The 22442-nt window shown below is 50.3% G+C and overlaps 1 protein-coding gene and 1 pseudogene across 1 annotated transcript; both read left to right on the top strand.

The window, feature by feature from the left end:
• Window positions 1–10811: 10811 nt before the first annotated feature.
• Window positions 10812–12925, top strand: LOC118473092 (uncharacterized). The gene has a single exon (XM_035961656.1). The coding sequence runs from the start codon at window positions 11123–11125 to the stop codon at window positions 11885–11887; it is 765 nt and encodes a 254-aa protein (XP_035817549.1). The 5' UTR covers window positions 10812–11122; the 3' UTR covers window positions 11888–12925.
• A 6256-nt stretch (window positions 12926–19181) lies between these two features.
• LOC111589935 (uncharacterized) lies at window positions 19182–19938 on the top strand (annotated as a pseudogene).
• Window positions 19939–22442: the final 2504 nt, after the last annotated feature.

Here is a 22442-nt window from a genome sequence, read left to right as displayed (position 1 = left end):
CCGGCAGAAAGTTCCTGGACTTCTGCGAGGATCACCACATCCGGGTGGACTGGGCCGCCGTGGCTCACCCCATGACGAATGGGCAAGTAGAGCGTGCCAACGACATGATTCTACAAGGACTCAAGCCTCAGATCTACAACGACCTCAACAAGTTCGGCAAGCGGTGGATGAAGGAACTCCCCTCAGTGGTCTGGAGTCTGAGGACGACGCCGAGCCGGGCCACGGGTTCACACCGTTCTTTCTAGTCTATGGGGCCAAGGCCATCTTGCCCATAGACTTAGAATACGGTTCCCCGAGGACGAGGGCCTACGCCGACCAAAGCAATCAGGCCAACCGAGAAGACTCACTGGACCAGCTGGAAGAGGCTCGGGACACGGCCTTACTACACTCGGCGCGGTACCAGCAGTCCCTGCGACGCTACCACGCCCGAGGGGTTCGGTCCCGAGACCTCCAGGTGGGCGACCTGGTGCTTCGGCTGCGACAAGACGCCCGAGGGCGGCACAAGCTCACGCCTCCCTGGGAAGGGCCGTTCGTCGTCGCCAAGGTTCTGAAGCCCGGGACGTACAAGCTGGCCAAAAGTCAGGGCGAGGTCTACAACAACGCTTGGAACATCCAACATCTACGTCGCTTCTACCCTTGAGATGCTTTCAAGTTGTTCGTATGCCTCGTCCACACTCAAAGTCTAGTCATCAAGGAAGGTTCAGCCTTGCCTCGACAAAGCCCGACCCTCCCTCGGGGGCTAAAAGGGGGGAACCCCCTCTGCGCCGAAATTTTCAATCAAAAAGGCTTCTGCGTTCCCCGGCTATATCAGTAGCAGGACCCCAAGAAGCAAACGCGGGCGCATGTAAGTGGCAAGGCTGACTGAGCCGAGGGACTCCTACGCCTCTGGGACACGGATACCTCACTCATCACCTACCACGAAAAATGACTCCTACTTGGGCAAGCCACCCTGCTACTGACGAATGGGGCCAGACACGCAAAATGAAAGGAAAAGGAGCACGACTTTATTCTACAATAATAAAGTGTTCGGGCCTCAGCGGCCGCAAAAGACACACGTGCATTCAAGGAAAACTACTCCGGAAGAGTTAGGCGTCGCCTGGAGAAGGAGCCGCGCCCTCGGCTTCGTCCCCGCCTTCGGCAAAGTCCACCCCGGCCTCGAACGACGACGCAGGCGGGAGGATCTCTGCCTCGAAGGTGGTTGCCAGCACCGCGCTTGGGCCCGCGGCGGCCGCGTCGAGCCTCTGGACTTCAGCCAGGGCGGCTTCATCTTCGTCAGGGAGGCAATACCCCTCGCTGACCCGCTCCAGATCCACGACGTAGTGGGAAGCAAGCACGGCGAAGGCCCGCCTGACGCCGTGATGTAGCGCCTCGCGGAGTCTGCCGCGCACATGGTCACCCAAGGCCTGCATGCGACTTTGAGGGGAGCTTCCTGAGGGGACGTCGCCGAAGCCAAAGACCCGGCAGAAACCCGAGATGGCCTCGGACATGGCCGCGTGGTTGGCCTCCCTCTACTCGGCCGCCTAGGCAAGCGCCCTGGTGGACTCATCAAGGGCAGACTCGAGCTCTGCGAACAGCCAGAGCGCAAGCCCTCAAACACAAGTGGAGGAAACGAGCTGAAACGAAAACCAAAAACAGCCAGGACATACCTCTGGCTCGGGCACGTTGCTCTGAGGATGCGGCTTGGGCTACGGCTAGGTCTGCTGCAAGGGCTCCGGCCCGGCTTTCGGCCTCGACGGCCCGGCCCCGAGATTGATCTCGCTCATCGACGACCTGGTCGAACTCCGACTGCCGTCGCTGCACCTCTGTGCGTGCCGCTGCTGCCTCTGCTCTCAGATCATCGCAGAGCAACCGAAGGTCCGCCACCTCGGTGCCCTGCTGGGAGAGGCGCGCGGTAGCCCCGGCGAGCGAGGTCCTCAGGAATCGCAGCGAGCCCCAGACATCGACCTCGTGGCAGATGAACGACGACTTGGTAGCGCTCAGATCCGTTAGATCCTGAGGGAAGGAAGCGGGGCGTCACAAAGGACGCCTTGATCACAAAAAAGGCATGCCTGAAATCATTACCTGGAGGATCTTGGGGACGTCCCTGCAAAAGACCTCCAAGGATGACCGGAGCGACCCCACCGTTGCCTCGGCACACTCACGGAGCTCGTCCCAAGACTGCTCCTCCCGCTCATCGTCAAGAACGAAGAAGGGATCCGAAGCCTCACGGGTCCGGAACCGGAGCAACTTGCGCCGCCCCTCGGAGCTCCGCCGCGCAGGGACAAGGCTGCCGCTCGGCGGGACGGGTCGCATTTCCACGCCCCCCTCCTCCGAGGCACCAAGTGCCGACGCCTCGGCCATCTCAGCGTCGGCGGCGACAGGTCGCTCCCCGACCGAGACGGCAGCGGCTTCGGCAGCAGCTGGCACTAGCGCCGGCGGCATGTCTGGTGGGCCCGAGGCCACGTCCGCGCCAGCCGCCTCCCCCAGCGCGACAACCGCCTCAACAGAAGAGTCGGCCTCGGGAACTCGCTCCACGGCAACTGGTGTCGCCTGAGCCCTCCGTTGTGGGGTGTCTTGTGAGAAGGTCAGCTGAACGGCGGGGCCCGGCGCGGCACCGGCTGCGGAAGCCGACGCCGTCTTGAGGACCTTCCTGGGAGCCAGATCGGTCAGGCCATGACTCCGCTTGCTGAGGAAGAAAGGAAAGTCAGGGTCGGGACATACAAAGGAGGAGCCGAGACGAAGACATTCTAAGGTACTTACCCACTTCGGGCCATGATCAATCGCGCCTGTGGGGAGGTCTCTCGGATCTCGACCCCCGAAGGTACCGCCGAGGTCCGCCCCGCCGCCAGCTTCGGTATCATCCTCGCCTTGGGCACCCTATACGCCTGGGAGACGGACTGCCCAGGCGCTGCCACGGCGACCTGAGGGTCGCCCTTCTGCGCTGCCGGCATGGGCGACGATCTTCGGGAAACAGGCACCTCGGCCTGATTCCCCGGGGTCGCCTCAACTTCCCCAGCCGAGGGGTCGAGTACCCCCTCGGACTGCCCCTGCTCTTCGGGCCGGGACCTCGGCGTCCTGACCCCGGGAACTGACGGCGCCAGCCCGCTCGGGGGCTGGCTTGACGACTCCTGGCCTAGCCTCAAACCCGGGCTGAGGCCAGGGCGGGCAGCCATGTCGTCATCCTCGTCTTCGTCATCGTCATCGTCATCAGGCATTTCCGGCGACGGCTCCCTCGGGAGTCCATCCCTCTCCTGCCGACGACGGAGTTTCTCCAAGGCATCTCGGGCCCGTGTCCGCTCGTGGGCCTGAGCCTTCTTCGCGTCCTTTTTCTTCTTCTTCTCCTCCGCGGCAACCCGCCGCGCTGCTCGGTCCACCGCGTCCTCCGGGACCCGTGGCCGGGAAGGCTTGTGACACCCTACCTCTTGGAGACATATGAGAAGTCTCGACTGTAAGGACCAAGGGCAATCCGACGCATGGAGAAAGAAGGAGCGGACACTCACCAGGGACACACACCCGCGGTCGGGACGCATCAAGGGCTGAGAGAAGGCGCTGGCGTTCGGTTTTCCCACCGCGACAGCCACCCGCCCGTGGAGAACGTCGATGGGAAGGGGATCCGAGGACATCCGCGAGCCCTCCAAGTCAGCGTCTGGCGTCATCTCCCAAAGTGGCAACCGCCGCTCCGCCAAAGGAAGCACCCTCCGGCGATGAATGGCGGCAATCACTCCCGCAGCGGTGAGCCCTCCTTTCCGCAACGCCTCCAGGGCCTTGAGAAGGGGCTCGAGATTCTTCTGTCTGTCGTGCTGGGTCCCGTAGCGCCAAGCATCGGCAACGACGGTGACCACTCGTTGAGAAAACGACGGGAGCCTCTCGTCGTCATTCCGGAGATAGAACCACCGGCGCTGCCACCCTTTATTCGAGGACGCAAGGACAGCGGGAATATACTGCGACGCCCGCGACTGCCTCAGCTGGAGGATGCAGCCGCTGGCCCGCACTGCCGCGCGGACCCTTCTCTCCCCCGTCGGCGAAGCAAAAAGCTCCGCGGAGAAGAAATGAGTCCACAGGTCCCAGTGGGGGTCGATCCCCAAGTATCCTTCGCACACCGCTACAAAGATGGCGGCTTGCGAGATGGAGTTGGGGCAGAGGTTGTGCAACTCCACCCTGTAGTTATGCAGAATCGCCCGCATGAAGCGGCTTGCCAGCACACCGAATCCCCGCTCGTGGAAGGAGACGAAGCTCATGGCGTACCCCGGCGGCGGGGACGGGGCGGCTCCGCTCGGGGGGGATCCACTCCGGCTGCCTCTCATCAGAGAGAGGGCAAAGTAAACCCTCAGCAACGAGGTCCTCCAGGTCATCCACCGTGACTGTGGAGAAAGGCCATGAGTCGCGCGGCGGAATAATGGTCACCCGGTCGGCCATCACCGAGCAGAAGGGGTGGCGGCGGAAAGGACTGGGTGGGCGGTTTCCTTTTCTCTGGCTAAATCCCTCAGGTTGCGAAAACCTAAGAAGGAGGCAAGAAGCAGAGCAAAGAACCATCACCAGACCCTCCCTCGAGTATATAAAGACAAAGGCGAGACCCGTTCAACGCGTCGCCCGAACCCGCCGCGGGATTCAAAGACTCAAAGTGAAACGACCGTTCCTCGAACGGCTCGCGCACGCGCAACGGCCGCCCCAAGAACCACTCGCCCCGTCGCATCAACTCTGAGGCGGGACAGGCGGCGCCTCAGGCAGGAGAAGCGAGCGACGCTTCGCCTTCGCCATAATGACCGCGTCAAAAAAGGTACACCACGTCATTTGATTTTGTATCCTTTTCCTTTTCCTCTTTCTCTCTCTTACAACAGGGACCGGGAAAGGGGGATACCCCGAAAGGGGATCCTTCTCCGGGAAGGAAATAGGCCCCGAGCCTCCCTACTGATCAGAGGTTCAAAGGCTGGCCCCTCGGAGCGGTTCAACAGCCGCCTCAGAGCGCTTGGGCTCTGCGCCCACTACTGGTCAGAGGTTCGAAGGCCGGCCCCTCGGAAGGGTTCAACGGCCGCCTCAGGCCACTCGGGCTCCGCGCCCACTACTGATCAGGGGTTCGTAGGCTGGCCCTCGAAGGGTTCACAACCGCCTCAGACACAGAGCGAGGGATGACCCTGGGTACGTTCGATACATAACCAAGGCTCGGGCTATGCTCCCAAGGTACCCTAGGACATTTCCGAGACCAGCGGGAACGATCTTGTAACGGAATCCCATCAGAGGGAGGCATCAAGCCCTCGGACCCCGTCGAAAGGGGACCGGGTCCGGCAGATCACCCGCAGGTACTTTTGGAGCGTGCCTCCGGGCCTCTAGCCGACCCCTAACAAATGGGGCACGGGCGTCCACTCGGATTACCCGCCAGCAGCTCACTAGAGACACCATGTTCGGCGCCCTCCGAGGGCAACATGGCGCTTTCCCCCCTCCTCCTTGCGGAAAGGCGAAGTAGGGGCGTATGTAAAAAAGTCGAGTCTGTCCTTGACCGTCCTCTTGCCCTGTGTAGAGGCTCGAGGGCTGCTCTCGCAAACCTGGCTCCGGCCAAACCGTTGACAGCGTCCACATACCAGCCCGAGAACTTGGGACCCGACCGTGCACCCGGGCTACGACCAGCTCGCATGAGGGAACAACCAGACCAGCCGAAGTGTTGCGAAATGCATTAAGACCTCCAAGGAGTCAAACCACTCCTCCGAGGCCTCGGGGGCTACACCCGGCGGGTGCGCTCGCGCGCACCCACCGGAACAAAACGCAACCGAGAAAGGCTGGTCCCCTTGCAAAAAAGTGCGACAAAAGCCTCCAAGCGAGTATTAACACTCCCTTCGAGGCTCGGGGGCTACTGTCGGGGACCATAATTAGGGGTACCCTCAAGACTCCTAAATCTCAGCTGGTAACCCCCATCAGCACAAAGCTGCAAAGGCCTGATGGGTGCGATTAAGTCAAAGGTCGGTCCATTTGAGGGACGCGATCACGCCTCGCCTGAGCCCAGCCTCGAGCAAGGGCAGCCGACCCCGGAGGATTTACGTCTCGCCCGAGGACCCCCTCCAGCAACGGACACACCTTCGGCTCGCCCGAGGCCCAGTCTTCACCAAGAAGCGACCTTGGCCAAATCGCCACGCCAACCGACCAAATCGCAGGGGCATTTAATGCAAAGGTGGCCTGACACCTTTATCCTGACGCACGCCCTCCAGTCGACAGAGCCGAAGTGACCGTAGTCACTTCGCCGCTCCAATGACCGGTCTGACAAGAGGACAGCGCCGCCGGCGTCGCTCTGACTGCTGTGCCACTCGACAGAGTGAGGCTGACAGCAGCCAAGTCCGGCCTCAGGCGCCATAGGAAGCTCCGCTTCGCCCGACTCCAGGGCTCGGACTCGGGCTCAGCCTCGGAAGACGACGAACTCCGCTTCGCCCGACCCCAGGGCTCGGACTCGGGCTCAGCCCCGGAAGACGACGAACTCCGCTTCGCCCGACCCCAGGGCTCGGACTCGGGCTCAGCCCCGGAAGACGACGAACTCCGCTTCGCCCGACCCCAGGGCTCGGACTCGGGCTCAGCCCCGGAAGACGACGAACTCCGCTTCGCCCGACCCTAGGGCTCGGACTCGGGCTCAGCCCCGGAAGACGACGAACTCCGCTACGCCCGACCCCAGGGTTCGGACTCAGCCCTAGCCTCAGCCGACGGTCTCCGCCTCGCCCGACCCAGGGGCTCGGACTCGACCTCGGCCTTGGAAGACAGACTCGACCTCGGAGGAGCCTCCACCTCGCCCAACCCAGGGCTCGGACCGACCACGTCAACAGGAGGCGCCATCATTACCCTGCCCCAAGCTGACTCAGGCTGCGGGGGACAAGACCGGCGTCCCATCTGGCTCGCTCCGCCAGACAAGTAATGATGGCGCCCCGCACGCTCTATGACGACGGCGGCTCTCAGCCCCCTTACGGAAGCAAGAGGACGTCAGTAAGGACTCGACAGCCCCGACAGCTGTCCTTCCGCCAGGCTCCGGCGCTCCTCCGATGACCACGACACCACACGAACCGGGTGCCAAAACCTCTCCGGCTGCCACGATGGCATGTACTTAGGGCGCTAGCTCCCCTCCGCTAGACACGTTAGCACACTGCTACATCCCCCCATTGTACACATGGATCCTCTCCTTACGCCTATAAAAGGAAGGACCAGGGCCCTCTTACAGAGGGTTGGCCGCGCGGGGAAGGACGGGATGGCGCTCGCGTGAGGCCGCTCGCTCCCTCCCGCGTGGACGCTTGTAACCCCCTACTGCAAGCGCACCCGACCTGGGCGCGGGACAAACACGAAGGCCGCGGGATTCTACCTCTCACGCCTGCCTCCCCCCGGCTTCTTCCCCCCTTCGCGCTCCGTCTCGCGCCGACCCATCTGGGATGGGGCACGCGGCGACAATTTACTCGTCGGTCCAGGGACCCCCGGGTTTCGAAACGCCGACAATTATCCAACTCATGATTTAGAATTAGCTGTTGTGGTTCATGCCCGGAAAATATGGCGTCATTATCTGCTGGGGAATATCTGTCATATATATATAGATCATAAAAACTTGAAGTACATTTTTACCCAGTCAGAACTAAATATGAGGCGGAGGAGATGACTTGAGCTGATTAAGGATTATGAATTAGAAATTCACTATCACCCAGGCAAGGCCAACGTGGTGGCAGATGCACTATGTCGCAAGACTTTCTGTCATTGTCTTACAGTGAAAACTTCTGACATCACATTATGCCAAGAAATGGAGAAATTAAACCTGGGAATGATTCAGCATGAAACATTAAATCAATTGAAGCTTGAGTCGGTTCTTCTGCAAAGAATAATTGATGCACAAAGAAGTGATGAGGGTATGAAACACATTCATGAGAAAATAAAGGCCGGTAAAGCAAACTATTTCAGAAAGGATGATCAAGGCATTGTATGGTTTAACAACCACATAGTTGTGCCCAAGAATGATGAAGTCAGCCAGCAAATTTTGGATGAAGCTCATCTTAGCCGCTATTCCATTCATCTCGGAAGCACTAAGATGTATCATGATCTAAAGCAACATTATTGGTGGATGAAAATGAAGATCGAAATTGCACGCTATGTGGCGAAGTGTGACAATTGTAGACGTGTCAAAGCCATACACATGAAAACTACTGGTCCATTGCAATCTTTACCTATCCCAACCTATTAATGGGAAGACATTAGCATGGACTTCATTGTGGGATTACCTAGGATAACAAAAGGGTTTGATTCCATCTGGGTTATCATTGATCGACTTACAAAGATTGCCCACTTCCTACTAGTTAAGGTAAAGTATCCGTAATCACATATGCAGAACTTTACATTGCTCGTATTCTCAGTCTGCACGGGGTTCCGAAAACAATTGTGTCAGACCGTGGACCACAATTTGTATCCAAATTCTAGGAAGAACTCCACAAATCTTTGGGTACTAAGTTGCTCCATAGTTCGGCCTATCATCCTCAAACCAGTGGGAAGACTAAGAGATTAAACCAAATACTTGAAGACATGTTACGAGCATGCGTTCTGGAATACCCACAGAAATGGGATGAATGTTTACCGTTGGCAGCATTCTCGTACAATAATAGTTATCAAGAAAGTATCAAGATTGTGGCAGAACCTCCCAAGTTATTGGGCCCATATGCACCTGTCCTTGTCTCAAAGACCTCAGACAGCTATGCATGTGCACCAGATAACTTAACAGGATCCGTCCGATTGCCCTAGGACATCGGATAAACCACTTACAACCAGAACCGCGGGATTAAGTAACACAAATCACACACACAACATTTTTGCAGCGGAAATCTTATTACCAAATTTTACAGGTTACAAAAATTTTACATTATTTTATCGGAGTGATTACAAAAGTATAAGTTTGAAATATATACCATCCTCATTAAGAAGTATAGAAGAACTACTTAGACTTATAAGAAGGTCGAGCCCACCGGCACTTAACAACATCATCAGCAGCACAAAACTATACCCTGAAAAACAACAGGGAATAAAACCCTGAGTATGGAATTACTCAGCAAGACTTACCCGACTAAAGAAAAGACTCTCAAGGGTATGCTGGAATTGGGAATCAAGGAGAGGCTTTAGCAAGAATCAACTTAGATACTTTTGCAGAAATAGCTTACTAAAGTGAATCCTTGCTTTCAATGTTTTAACGCCAGATTAAATATTAATAGAATCTGTTTGCATCTGGTCTAATTTCACCATCTCATCAATACAACATCATTTTTATTCTTGAGGTTCACATCCTGACTTAGGTTGTAGGGAAGTGACCAAGTCTTCATAACCGCGAAGGTACGGCGATCCGAATCGATTATACTCAGCTGAGGATCTCCGATCACACGACATATGTAGCACTTAACCCTTGCATATGTCAACCCGCCACCGGGGTTCTTAAGACCAGAACAGGTTCACGCGAACCAAGAGCACAGATACACCACCGTCCAGCCTCTTGCCACATAGGGTACACGCTACTCTCGCCACCGCTCCACGCCCATTCCGTGTTATCTTATTCTAGCCTTAGTCTGCCCGAGGCAAGGCTTACCCATGACGAGGCATGTGACCAGTTAAAGGGTCCTCGATCAGCACGCCTACATACGCATTCAATCCTTAATAAACCTGGGTAGAACATCACCTGTTCCTAGCCCAAGTTCCGATTTAAGTACTTCCATCCTTAGGATTGTTTGTGTTCCTTAGGACGAAAAGAGCATCACAGGGAACTTTGCAGTAAGATCCCACCATGCTCCCAATGAAAATATATTCTAGCAGGTAGAAGCCATCCTTCCTCAGGATAACCCCTGAGCTATGCAGTATTGCAAAAGACAACCTCTATCCACAAGATCTAAGCAGGGCTAAGCATTTTTGTAAATCATATTTTTGACACTTCACCAAAAGTATCTATAAAGGTATGGATATCAAGGAAGGCAATGCATCAAAGGGTTTCCAAGCAACTCCTATAAACCTAATGCACATTTCACTAGACTTAAAGTGTGCAAAAATTATTTAAAAACACAAGGAAGGGTTGCATGCACCGGGGCTTGCCTGGGTAACACTATGTTAGTGTTTGTTAGACGACGTCCACTTGACGATCATCCTTGTCCTAACACTTGATCAGGCAGGTTCGTTCATCAACATCTCCATGCGAAGTAGCCCGCGCTTGGGGTCGACTTGAGTCATCTTCCGCATCACGTGATTAATTATCGCACCTGAATGAAATGTGTTATGCATATGAATGCATATAGACAGGAATATCATAAATCTAAATAGTGCTATACGATAGTGTATTAAACACCTAGTGGCGAGGCGTTGTACAATCTTACACAGAAACACTAGTTATTAATATACGACTACGCGCTATAAATACACTTCTCTAAGTTAAACGAACCTAACGTAAACATCATGAGCAACAAATTATACACATGAAACACAATTAGCCTACTCAACTCATCAGCTAATTAATTAAATTCTAAAATTATCCCTCGTTTTATAAATGATACTACATCGTTCACAAAGTACTATTTTAATTTTATTTTACTCCTCACATATTTTATATGTCCACAATTAATCAAACATTTCGTTATCACACAGGCCTTCTAATATTCTACTCGGTATACTAATTTAGTTAATTAACCGGAATAGCGACATAACTCGCTATAACTGAATCTGGCTCGATACTCGTAAAAACCGCGAAGTCGACGAGAGTTTCGTGACTCACACAATTTATCGAGCACCATAATGAGCATCGCACTAACACATTAATTTATTTAACGTTCGAACTATTCTAAACAATTCATCAGCTTACCGTTTCAACAGCTGACACGAATCCGCGAGATCGGTAGCGATTTTCCGATCCAGGCAATTTGTCCTGCGCTTGGTGAATATCGCGTTGATAGCTTCGTCTTCACTCGATTCTTGCGATTTCTTGATGACGCACGGAACGACAACGAGATCCAGTCTGGAGCGAGCTGGCGAGATGGAATCCGAGCAGGGTCAACGACTAGCGACCACTACAAACGAGAGTTGGGGCGAACTGCGTGCAGAGGAGCGGATCAAACTCGGCGGCCGAGCAGACCCGACCCAGCAGCGAGAGCAAACAGAGGGGGCGAGCTAGAGTATGGACAGAGCCGAGCTCGGCGACTGGGTGAGATCCGGGCTAGGGGAAAGCTCTGGCCATGGGAATTCTGAGCAGAAGCAGAGGCGAGCAAAATGGATGGAAAGCTCGCGCGCGCAGGAAGCAGGAAACAACCGCGCGACCAACAGAGGAGCCAGGGGCGCGCGAGATCCGGAAATCCAGGGTGCTGGGCGTGTGCAAGGAGACATGCGCGCGCAGGAAAATTCACGGCGTGGCGATCAGGGAGCTCGACCGGGCGAGCAGCAGGGAGCAAGGCGAGCTAGAGACGGTCGAGCCAGGCGCGCGGCCCTGGGCAGTTCGGCGCAGCGAGCTGAGCAGGAAGATGAAAAGCGGCTGCGCGCAGGACTGAATCCGAGCTGGAGCACCGCGACGAGCGCAGGGGCGCGGCAAACGGAACCGAGCAGAATTCAGGCGCGCAGGGAACCACCATGGACGGGCGCAGAGATGGCCGAGCGCCATAGGAGCCGCGACGGGCCGGAGCTGGGGCCAGGCCACGACGCGAGCAACAGGGAGGCTCAAGCCATGGGAGGAGACTCGGCTGGGAGCTTGGCGGGCAGAATCCGAGCAGAGCACCGGCCATGGGAATTGAGCAGGGAGGAAGAGGACATGGCCGAGCTGCAAGGACGAACTGGGAACCACACAACGTCCAGGGATGTGAGCTGGAACCACGGCTGGCGTGCGTGCGGAGGGAGGCAAGGGGGAGCAGGGACGACCGGCCATGGTGTCACCGGCGAGCTCGACAACTAAAAAAATTACCAGCGACTTGATTGTGCTCATCCACTAGCTGAGCATCGTACCAAAGTATTGGCTGAGGAGCACACAACCACATGGCCGACGACATGCGGTGAAGGAATGCGTAGAGAATTCTAGAGCCTGTGCGTGTGCAGGAGGAGTCTAAGAGATTATGATGGCTGAGGAAGTTGCTAGGGAACCTTGCGTCACCGGAATGAGGAGGAAGCTGCGTTCACAAGATGAGAATGAATCAACGAAGGCTGGTGAAGATTATAACCAGAGAGCCAACGTGTATGGATAAGAGTGATGCAACCTGAAAAATCTAGAGAAAAGGAGCAATTGCAGATAAGAAAGATGACGCATGTTCCAGGGAAAAGATCAGCGAGAGAGGGCGGCCGAAGGATGAGGTTGAAAAGATTTTTTTTCTTTTTTAAAGATTTTCCCACATTTGCTTTCTTCTTTTATCGGAAATCGCGGATATTTGGGGTTCTGAAATCTGGGTCTATAAAATATGAACAGGTCGAATCAAACAAAACTGACGATAAAATTTGAACCAGGTTTGATTTGATTCGAAATTCTGATAAATTTATCTGCAGTCTAAACGTCTGATTCCATGATTGCGGACAATTTGTGTGATAATCGGATCTCAATTTTTTAGCGATAAACAAAGAGTCGATGCACGATACGGCAAACGACTACGCACATTATTTTCTTGGATCACGTAACGGAACATCCGAGGTTTACGATTCTGACTAAATTTCGTTTAGATAATTTTCATGACTATTCCGACCATGATGAAAACGGACCAGCTTGACACGAGTTCGGCTTTGGTATTTTAATCTGCTCTACGTGATTCGACCGAAATTAGCTGAAACCAGATCCGCTAATGTATACGCGATTTCGTTGTCAAAACAGCGTGCGGACGGATAAATTGGATCCTAACCTCGCGCACGATTCCTCTCAGACAACGCGCGATGTAGATTATTTTGCCCCGAACATTTTAGTTATCGAGTTCAAATTAATTTGTCCAGGATAAAATCATCCGAGTGAGTTCGGGCTTCCGAATTCGTGTTCACGCGAGCGATGAATTTTAAATACTCACCGGACGCACCGATTTTCGGAACACGACGTTCCGAACATCACGAAAATTTTGGAAGAGCCCGGATAGATAAAAAATAAAAATGATGTCGCACTCGCGACAGATGGAACAGATGCGATATTAAAATCGCAATAGGCGAAGATGTTTATAATTTTGGCATTCGTTTTATCCACTGATTACGTGCTTACACCCGTACTTGCTGTCGAGCGGAATATAAACACCTGGGGTGTTACAGCCCTCCCCCTTAAAAGAATCTCGTCCCGAGATTCGGAGCGAAAGACTTCTAAGAGTAGAGAAGCATGTAACCCATGTCCATATAAGCGATAATCATAAGACAATCCTGAGCGAAGGCGAGTATCTCAGGATGTGGTTTCTCTAGTGGATATAGCATGTATCGCTACAAGCTAATTTAGAGATGTTCAACAATAGAGACGATATCTGTCAGAGGAACACATAAGGTTCCATGTGTGCAGTTTGCTTTTTTTCTGATGACTCTGTACTATCTGAGTATGTTGAGCGAACGGTAAATGTGCGATTTTACCCAAACAGAATCAGATGCAACCTCTTGGGTAAAACACACAAAAGGAGTTTACCAACAAGTGGTCACGGTAAGTTCATAGCACATGAGACGGGTGTGGATGTCGAATACTGTCATGGTTAACATATGACTAACCAGAGAATTCAAGTCCACGAAAGACGATAAAGATTCGAGATATATCAATGAAGAGATCCATTGATGTTGACTTCACGACCAACCCATTTCATCAAATACTAACCATGGCTCGACTTAATCACACATGTTGGAAAAGCACACGTGAGGTGATCAAGGCACGACTAGAGCGATGATTAGGTGGTTATTGACCGACTTAATCTTAATTCTTATAAGTACCTTCTTGAGTGGGTCGAACCAAAGTGAGTTCAGGCAAATCGATAAAACGATCTCTAAACTCAACCTTCGTTCATTGAGCAGATACAAGTTAGTAAAACCAACTTGTTGAACTACTTTTGACATTGAGCAGATCCTCTCAATACCATTGGTAAGCTAAGGGTTGAGAGTTCACATTGGCTAATAGGAGATTATGCACTTGGGTAGAAATCCATTTGGTCATGTTGTTCATCCGTTTCTTCATGTGAGATGAAATGACTTGGTTCGGAAGTACATGGATTAAATAAGAGAGCGAATGAACAAACTCCTGCATCTCAGCAACAGGGGAAACAGATCACCATTTTGAGAGCTAATCAGTTGTCTCTCGACACTAAAAAGCTCCAAGGCTTCACCTTTACACGAAGGACGTAATGGGAACTTGTATGTGTGTAGTCACCACCCACCAAAGTAAAGGGACAAGAGACCACACATTAAAGGGGTATGCCCTTTTGATCCAACAGAGATGATAGATGTTGCTTGATCACTTGACGAACAACATAGAAATTATTTCAAGGAAGTAGTTTATGGAAGATAACACATCAGTGTAGTTCCACAATGGATCATGACCAGAGACCTTGATACCAGCATCCGACGAGTAGCACAGTCCTGTGTGCACATTCACAGGAGGCTCTCAGTTTCGCTGCGGCACCATAAGTCATTAACCATGACACCATTACCGAACTGGCACCAATAACAATCTCACGTAGCAAAAAAACATATTGTGCCAAGATAACGCATTGACATAGTCTCATAATGGATATACAACTACTAACTGTGATACCAACGCGTGCCGAGTAGCACAACCATGTGTGCGCACCCACAGAAGGCCCTCGGTTTCGTCACGGCACCATCAGTTTTAGTCATATCACCATTACCAGACATAACCAATAAGAAATCTCGCGCGGCACCAATGGATTAGGCAAGGGTGACAATATACAAAGAGACTCTACCTGTCAAAACGGTTACACGTAGAGAGTCAAATAGATCATGGCCCAATGAAATGAACAAGGCATGGCCATAACCTAAACTTGATGGAAGGAGTATGATGGGAGACTGTTAATTCAGCCCCAAACATATTTCTATGCCCATCATAGGGATTACAAGGTCAAGGATTAGTATCTGACTAGATGCGGAGTAAAAATAATCATGAGATTAAGTTGGTAAGCCTTCGATAGAAATGAGGAAATCAAAGGCATCAAACTTAAGAAAATGATGAGACATGTCTTTCCTAGGTTGGGTCGATAAAGCAATGATGTGATTATCAAGAACAGGCAAGCTGGAATTAGGGATATCAGCATGCGCCAATCGAATAAGGGCATGGTATAAGATGAAAATATGAGTCGAGATTCTTATTTTAAGCTTAAGTACCCTTTTTGTCCAACGAAGAAATTATCTAAGCATTTATTTGTATAAGTTTGGGTCAAGGAGGGGTAACGGAAAAATCAACTTTGGTCATGGTTCACCAACTAAGAACATGGCCTAGATTTGGGTTTAGGCAAAGAAGTCACTAACCTTCTATCGACACATTAAGCACAAGAGCACACATATAGCATCTAAACATAATACCTAAGGAACGGAGAACAACTATTTTATCGAAGTTCATAATTCAACATTACACCAGATTATCTACAATCACTGGTTTCTGGAATAAGGATGAGAGAAGCATTGGGTGTATAGGTGACAAACATGATGCAACAATAAGGATGCATGCTCGTCTTATTCGTCCTCACTGATTTTGCCAACATAATGTGGCGATAGCGTTCTATATCGGTGGCATACTTGCGACTCTCACGGTATTTTGCTAGTTGTCAACTACACATACGTTTTCGAGGTTAGTGTACCTGCAGAAAATTCCATCACAGCCCAGTTCCCAATGATGCAAGTCACACATGACAGTTTATCACAGTTTATACTCCATATATTGTTATATGGAGGCCAGCTCATCATTAAGCGTCGAGCCATGCATAGGCGCTGTTGCCACACTTTAACCATAGGGCAACCCATTATGGTAACTCACCTTCTTACTTGAGCGTATGTGCGTCGTTACAAGTACATTACACTTCTCAGTATTCCCATGTCTGTATAGCCATACACATCCATGGGGTACTGAATTCCCAGAAAAGTAATTACTCCACATCGCAGCCTTCATATATACATATGTGGAACATGTATATAATCAAGCGCTTTTTATACTCTTCCCTAGACCGACGGTTGTTCGGTCATGCTCTCACATCTCACCTTACCTGAGCGTCGATCCATTCAAAACTGAATGGCCTCAAAAATAACAATACACATGTAAGCAATACCCACCCGGTTGTGGGTTAGTGTTTTAAACTAAGCCACCTGATAGTCCTTAACTTAGGGCTTAATAGAGGATGTCGCTAGCATTATAGTTTTTCAAATCTGTTTTTCAAAACCAAACTATGTGTTTAGTTGAAAATAGGTTTTATAAAACCAAAACTTTGTTTTTAAAATACGTATGTGACCGTATATACTTAATCCTGCTCCGATACCAGTTGTGGCAGAACCTCCCAAGTTATTGGGCCCACATGCACCTGTCCTTGTCTCAAAGACCTCAGACAGCTATGCATGTGCACCAGATAACTTAACAGGATCCGTCCGATTGCCCAAGGACATCGGATAAACCACTTAAAACCAGAACCGCGGGATTAAGTAACACAAATCACACACACAACATTTTTGCAGCGGAAATCTTATTACCAAATTTTACAGGTTACAAAAATTTTACATTATTGATACCAGTTGTGGTAGAACCTCCCAAGTTATTGGGCCCACATGCACCTGTCCTTGTCTCAAAGACCTCAGACAACTATGCATGTGCACCAGATAACTTAACACGATCTGTCCGATTGCCCAAGGACATCGGATAAACCACTTACAACCAGAACTGCAGGATTAAGTAACACAAATCACACACACAACTTTTTTGCAGCGGAAATCTTATTACCAAATTTTACAGGTTACAAAAATTTTACATTATTTTATCGGAGTGATTACAAAAGTATAAGTTTGAAATATATGCTAGCTCAAGTGACCATCCTCATTAAGAAGTATAGAAGAAGTACTTAGACTTATAAGAAGGCCGAGCCCACCGGCACTTAACACCATCATCAGCAGCACAAAACTATACCCTGAAAAACAACAGGGAATAAAACCCTGAGTATGGAATTACTCAGCAAGACTTACCCGACTAAAGAAAAGACTCTCAAGGGTATGCTGGAATTGGGAATCAAGGAGAGGCTTTAGCAAGAATCAACTTAGATACTTTTGTAGAAATAGCTTACTAAAGTGAATCCTTGCTTTCAATGTTTTAACACCAGATTAAATATTAATAGACTCTGTTTGCATCTGGTCTAATTTCACCATCTCATCAATACAACATCATTTTTATTCTTGAGGTTCACATCGTGACTTAGGTTGTAGGGAAGTGATCAAGTCTTCATAACCGCGAAGGTACGACGATCTGAATCGATTATACTCAGCTGAGGATCTCCGATCACACGACATATGTAGCACTTAACCCTTGCATATGTCAACCCACCACCGGGGTTCTTAAGACCAGATCAGGTTCACGTGAACCGAGAGCACAGATACACCACCGTCCAGCCTCTTGCCACGGAAGGTACACGCTACTCTCACCACCGCTCCACGCCCATTCTGTGTTATCTTATTCTGGCCTTAGTCTGCCCGAGATAAGGCTTACCCATGACGAGGCATGTGACCAGTTAAAGGGTCCTCGATCAGCATGCCTACATACGCATTCAATCCTTAATCAACCTGGGTAGAACATCACCTGTTCCTAGCCCAAGTTCCGATTTAAGTACTTCCATCCTTAGGATTGTTTGTGTTCCTTAGGACGAAAAGAGCATCACAGGAAACTTTGCAGTAAGATCCCACCATGCTCCCAATGAAAATATATTCTTGCAGGTAGAAGTCATCCTTCCTCAGGATAACCCCTGAGCTAGGCAGTATTGCAAAAGACAACCTCTATCCACAAGATCTAAGCAGGCTAAGCATTTTTGCAAATCATATTTTTGATACTTCACCAGAAGTATCTATAAAGGTATGGATATCAAGGAAGGCAATGCATCAAAGGGTTTCCAAACAACTCCTATAAACCTAATGCACATTTCACTAGACTTAAAGTGTGCAAAAATTATTTAAAAACACAAGGAAGGGGTTGCATGCACCGGGCTTGCCTGGGTAACACTATGTTAGTGTTTGTTAGACGACGTCCACTTGACGATCATCCTTGTCCTAACACTTGATCAGGCATGTTCGTTCATAAACATCTCCATGCGGAGTAGCCCGCGCTTGGGGTCGACTTGAGTCATCTTCCGCATCACGTGATTAATTATCGCACCTGAATGAAATGCGTTATGCATATGAATGCATATAGACAGGAATATCATAAATCTAAATAGTGCTATACGATAGTGTATTAAACACCTAGTGGCGAGGCGTTGTACAATCTTACACGGAAACACTAGTTATTAATATACGACTACACGCTATAAATACGCTTCTCTAAGTTAAATGAACCTAACGCAAACATCACGAGCAACAAATTATACACATGAAAGACAATTAGCCTACTCAACTCATCAGCTAATTAATTAAATTCTAAAATTATCCCTCGTTTTATAAATGATACTACATCATTCACAAAGTACTATTTTAATTTTATTTTACTCCTCACATATTTTACATGTCTACAATTAATCAAATATTTCTTTATCACACAGGCCTACTAATATTCTACTCGGTATACTAATTTAGTTAATTGACCGGAATAGCGACATAACTCGCTATAACTGAATCTGGCTCGATACTCGTAAAAACCGCGAAGTCGACGAGAGTTTCGTGACTCACGCAATTTATCGAGCACGTAATAAGCATCGCACTAACACATTAATTTATTTAACGTTCAAACTATTCTAAACAATTCATCAGCTTACCGTTTCAACAGCTGACACGAATCACGAGATCGGTAGCGATTTTCTGATCCAGGCCATTTATCGAGCGCTTGGGGAATATCGCGTTGCTAGCTTCGTCTTCACCCGATTCTTGGGATTTCTTGATGACGCACGGAATTACGACGAGATCGAGTCTGGAGCGAGCCGGCGAGATGGGAGTATGGTCGACGACTGGCGACCACTACAGACTGGAGTTGGGGTGAACTGCGTGCAGAGGAGCGGATCGGACTCGGCGGCCGAGCAGACCCGACCCAGCAGCGAGAGCAAACAGAGGGGGCGAGCTGGAGTATGGACAGAGCCGAGCTCGGCGACTGGGTGAGATCCGGGCTAGGGGAAAGCTCTGGCCATGGGAATTCCGAGCAGAAGCAGAGGCGAGCAAAATGGATGGCGAGCTCGCGCGCGCAGGAAGCAGGAAACAACCGCGCGACCAACAGAGGAGCCAGGGGCGCGCGAGATCCGGAAATCCAGAGTGCTGGGCGTGCGCAAGGAGACATGCAAGCGCAGGAAAATTCACGGCGCGGCGATCAGGGAGCTCGACCGGGCGAGCAGCAGGGAGCAAGGCGAGCTAGAGACGGCCGAGCTAGGCGCGCGACCCTGGGCAGTTCGGCGCAGCGAGCTGAGCAGGAAGATGAAAAGCGGCTGCGTGCAGGACTGAATCCGAGCTGGAGCACCGCGACGAGCGCAGGGGCGCGGCAAACGGAACCGAACGGAGCAGAATTCAGGCGCGCAGGGAACCGCCATGGACGGGCGCAGAGATGGCCGAGCGCCATAGGAGCCGCGACGGGCCGGAGCTGGGGCCAGGCCATGACGCGAGCAACAGGGAGGCTCAAGCCATGGGAGGAGACTCGGCTGGGAGCTTGGCGGGCAGAATCCGAGCAGAGCACCGGCCATGGGAATTGAGCAGGGAGGAAGAGGACATGGACGAACTGGGAACCACACAACGTCCAGGGATGTGAGCTGGAACCACGGCTGGCGTGCGTGCGGAGGGAGGCAAGGGGGAGCAGGGACGACCGGCCATGGTGTCACCGGCGAGCTCGACAACTAAAAAAATTACCAGCGACTTGATTGTGCTCATCCACTAGCTGAGCATCGTACCAAAGTATTGGCTGAGGAGCACACAACCGCATGGCCGATGACATGCGGTGAAGGAATGCGTAGAGAATTCTAGAGCCTGTGCGTGTGCAGGAGGAGTCTAAGAGATTATGATGGCTGAGGAAGTTGCTAGGGAACCTTGCGTCACCGGAATGAGGAGGAAGCTGCGTTCACAAGTTGAGAATGAATCAACGAAGGCTGGTGAAGGTTATAACCAGAGAGCCAACGTGTATGGATAAGAGTGATGCAACCTGAAAAATCTAGAGAAAAGGAGCAATTGCAGATAAGAAAGATGACGCATGTTCCAGGGAAAAGATCAGCGAGAGAGGGCGGCCGAAGGATGAGGTTGAAACGATTTTTTTTCCTTTTTAAAGATTTTTCCACATTTGCTTTCTTCTTTTATCGAAAATCACGGATATTTGGGGTTCTGAAATCTGGGTCTAAAAAATATGAACAGGTCGAATCAAACAAAACTGGCGATAAAATTTGAACCAGGTTTGATTTGATTCGAAATTCTGATAAATTTATCTGCACTAAACGTCTGATTCCATGATTGCGGACAATTTGTGATAATCGGATCTCAATTTTTTAGTGATAAACAAAGAGTCGATGCACGATACGGCAAACGACTACGCACATTATTTTCTCGGATCACGAAACGGAACATCCGAGGTTTACGATTCTGACTAAATTTCGTTTAGATAATTTTCGTGACTATTCTGACCACGATGAAAACGGACCAGATTGACACGAGTTCGGCTTCGGTATTTTAATCTGCTCTACGTGATTCGACCAAAATTAGCTGAAACCAGATCCGCTAATGTATACACGATTTCGTTGTCAAAACAGCGTGCGGACGGATAAATTGGATCCTAACCTCGCGCACGATTCCTCTCAGACAATGCACGATGCAGATTATTTTGCCCCGAACATTTTAGTTATCGAGTTCAAATTAATTTGTCCGGGATAAAATCATCCGAGTGAGTTCGGGCTTCCGAATTCGTGTTCACGCGAGCGATGAATTTTAAATACTCACCGGACGCACCGATTTTTGGAACACGACGTTCCGAACATCACGAAAATTTTGGAAGAGCCCGGATAGATAAAAAATAAAAATGATGTCGCACTCGCGATAGATGGAACAGATGCGATATTAAAATCGCAATAGGCGAAGATGTTTATAATTTTGGCATCCGTTTTATCCACTGATTACGTGCTTACACCCGTACTTGCTGTCGAGCGGAATATAAACACCTGGGGTGTTACAAAGATGGCACCCTTTGAAGCTTTATATGGACGACGGTGCCGTACTCCATTAAATTGGTCTGAACCAGGGGAAAGGTGGTTTTTCAGACTTGATATGGTTAAAGAAATGGAAGAAATAGTTCAACGAATTATAGATAATTTGAAAGAAGCCCAAGCTCGCCAAAAGAGTTATACAGACCAACGACGCCAACCCTTGTACTTTTAAGTTGAAGATTATGTCTACCTGAAAGTCTCACCAATGAAGGGTTTATCTCGTTTCGGGTTAAAAGGGAAGCTTGCACCCCAGTACATTGGTCCTTTTCCTATCCTTGAAAGATGTGGACTAGTGGCATACCGACTCCAACTACCCGAAACATTGTCTGCAGTGCACAATGTGTTCCACGTATCCCAATTGAAGAAGTGTCTTCGGGTTCCAGATCAAACCGTTGAAGTGACGGATGTTGCCTTAGAACCAGACTTGACATATTCAGAACATCCTATTCGAGTCCTGGATCAAAAGGACAGGGTTACCTGAAGGATAACTCTCAAATTTTATAAGATACAATGGAACCAACACACGGAAGATGAAGCTACATGGGAAACTCAAGACTTTTTAGAAAAGAATTTCCCAGGCTTTTTAGCTTCATGTAAATTGTGAGATATGTACAATTGTTGTAATAGAGGAGTAGACCCCATACCACCCCCTGCCTTGTACAAGAAATAAGGAAATAAAAATATGACGCGTTTCCTTTTCCATTACTTGCCCTAGGACTTTTTAATATTGGGACGAGATTCTTTTATGGGGGGAAGGATGTAACACTGAAAGGGAAATAGGCTTACACCTTTTCCTATATGATTTTTGGTGGTTGAATTGCCCAACACAAATTAATTGGACTAACTAGTTTGCTCTAAACTATGAGTTTTACAGGTACCAAAGGTTCACAACAAACCAATACAAAGTTAAAAGAAAGGGTTCAAAACAAAGGAGCAAAGTATACCGAAGGCAGCCCTGGTCTGGTGCACCGGACTGTCTGGTGCACCACTGGACAGTGTCCGGTGCACCAGGAAGGATCAACTCAAACTCGCTAGCTTCGGGAATTCTGGAGGCCGCTCCGCTAAAATTCACCGGACTATCTGGTGTAGCACCGGACTGTCCGGTGCGCCAGTGGAGTAACGGCTACACAGCGCCAACGGTCGTCTGCAACGGTACAA

Source organism: Zea mays, chromosome 8 (assembly GCF_902167145.1).
Source record: "Zea mays cultivar B73 chromosome 8, Zm-B73-REFERENCE-NAM-5.0, whole genome shotgun sequence".
Taxonomy (NCBI): domain Eukaryota; kingdom Viridiplantae; phylum Streptophyta; class Magnoliopsida; order Poales; family Poaceae; genus Zea; species Zea mays.
The sequence above is the reverse complement of the archived record's forward strand: the minus strand, read 5'-3'. Positions and strand labels throughout refer to the sequence as shown.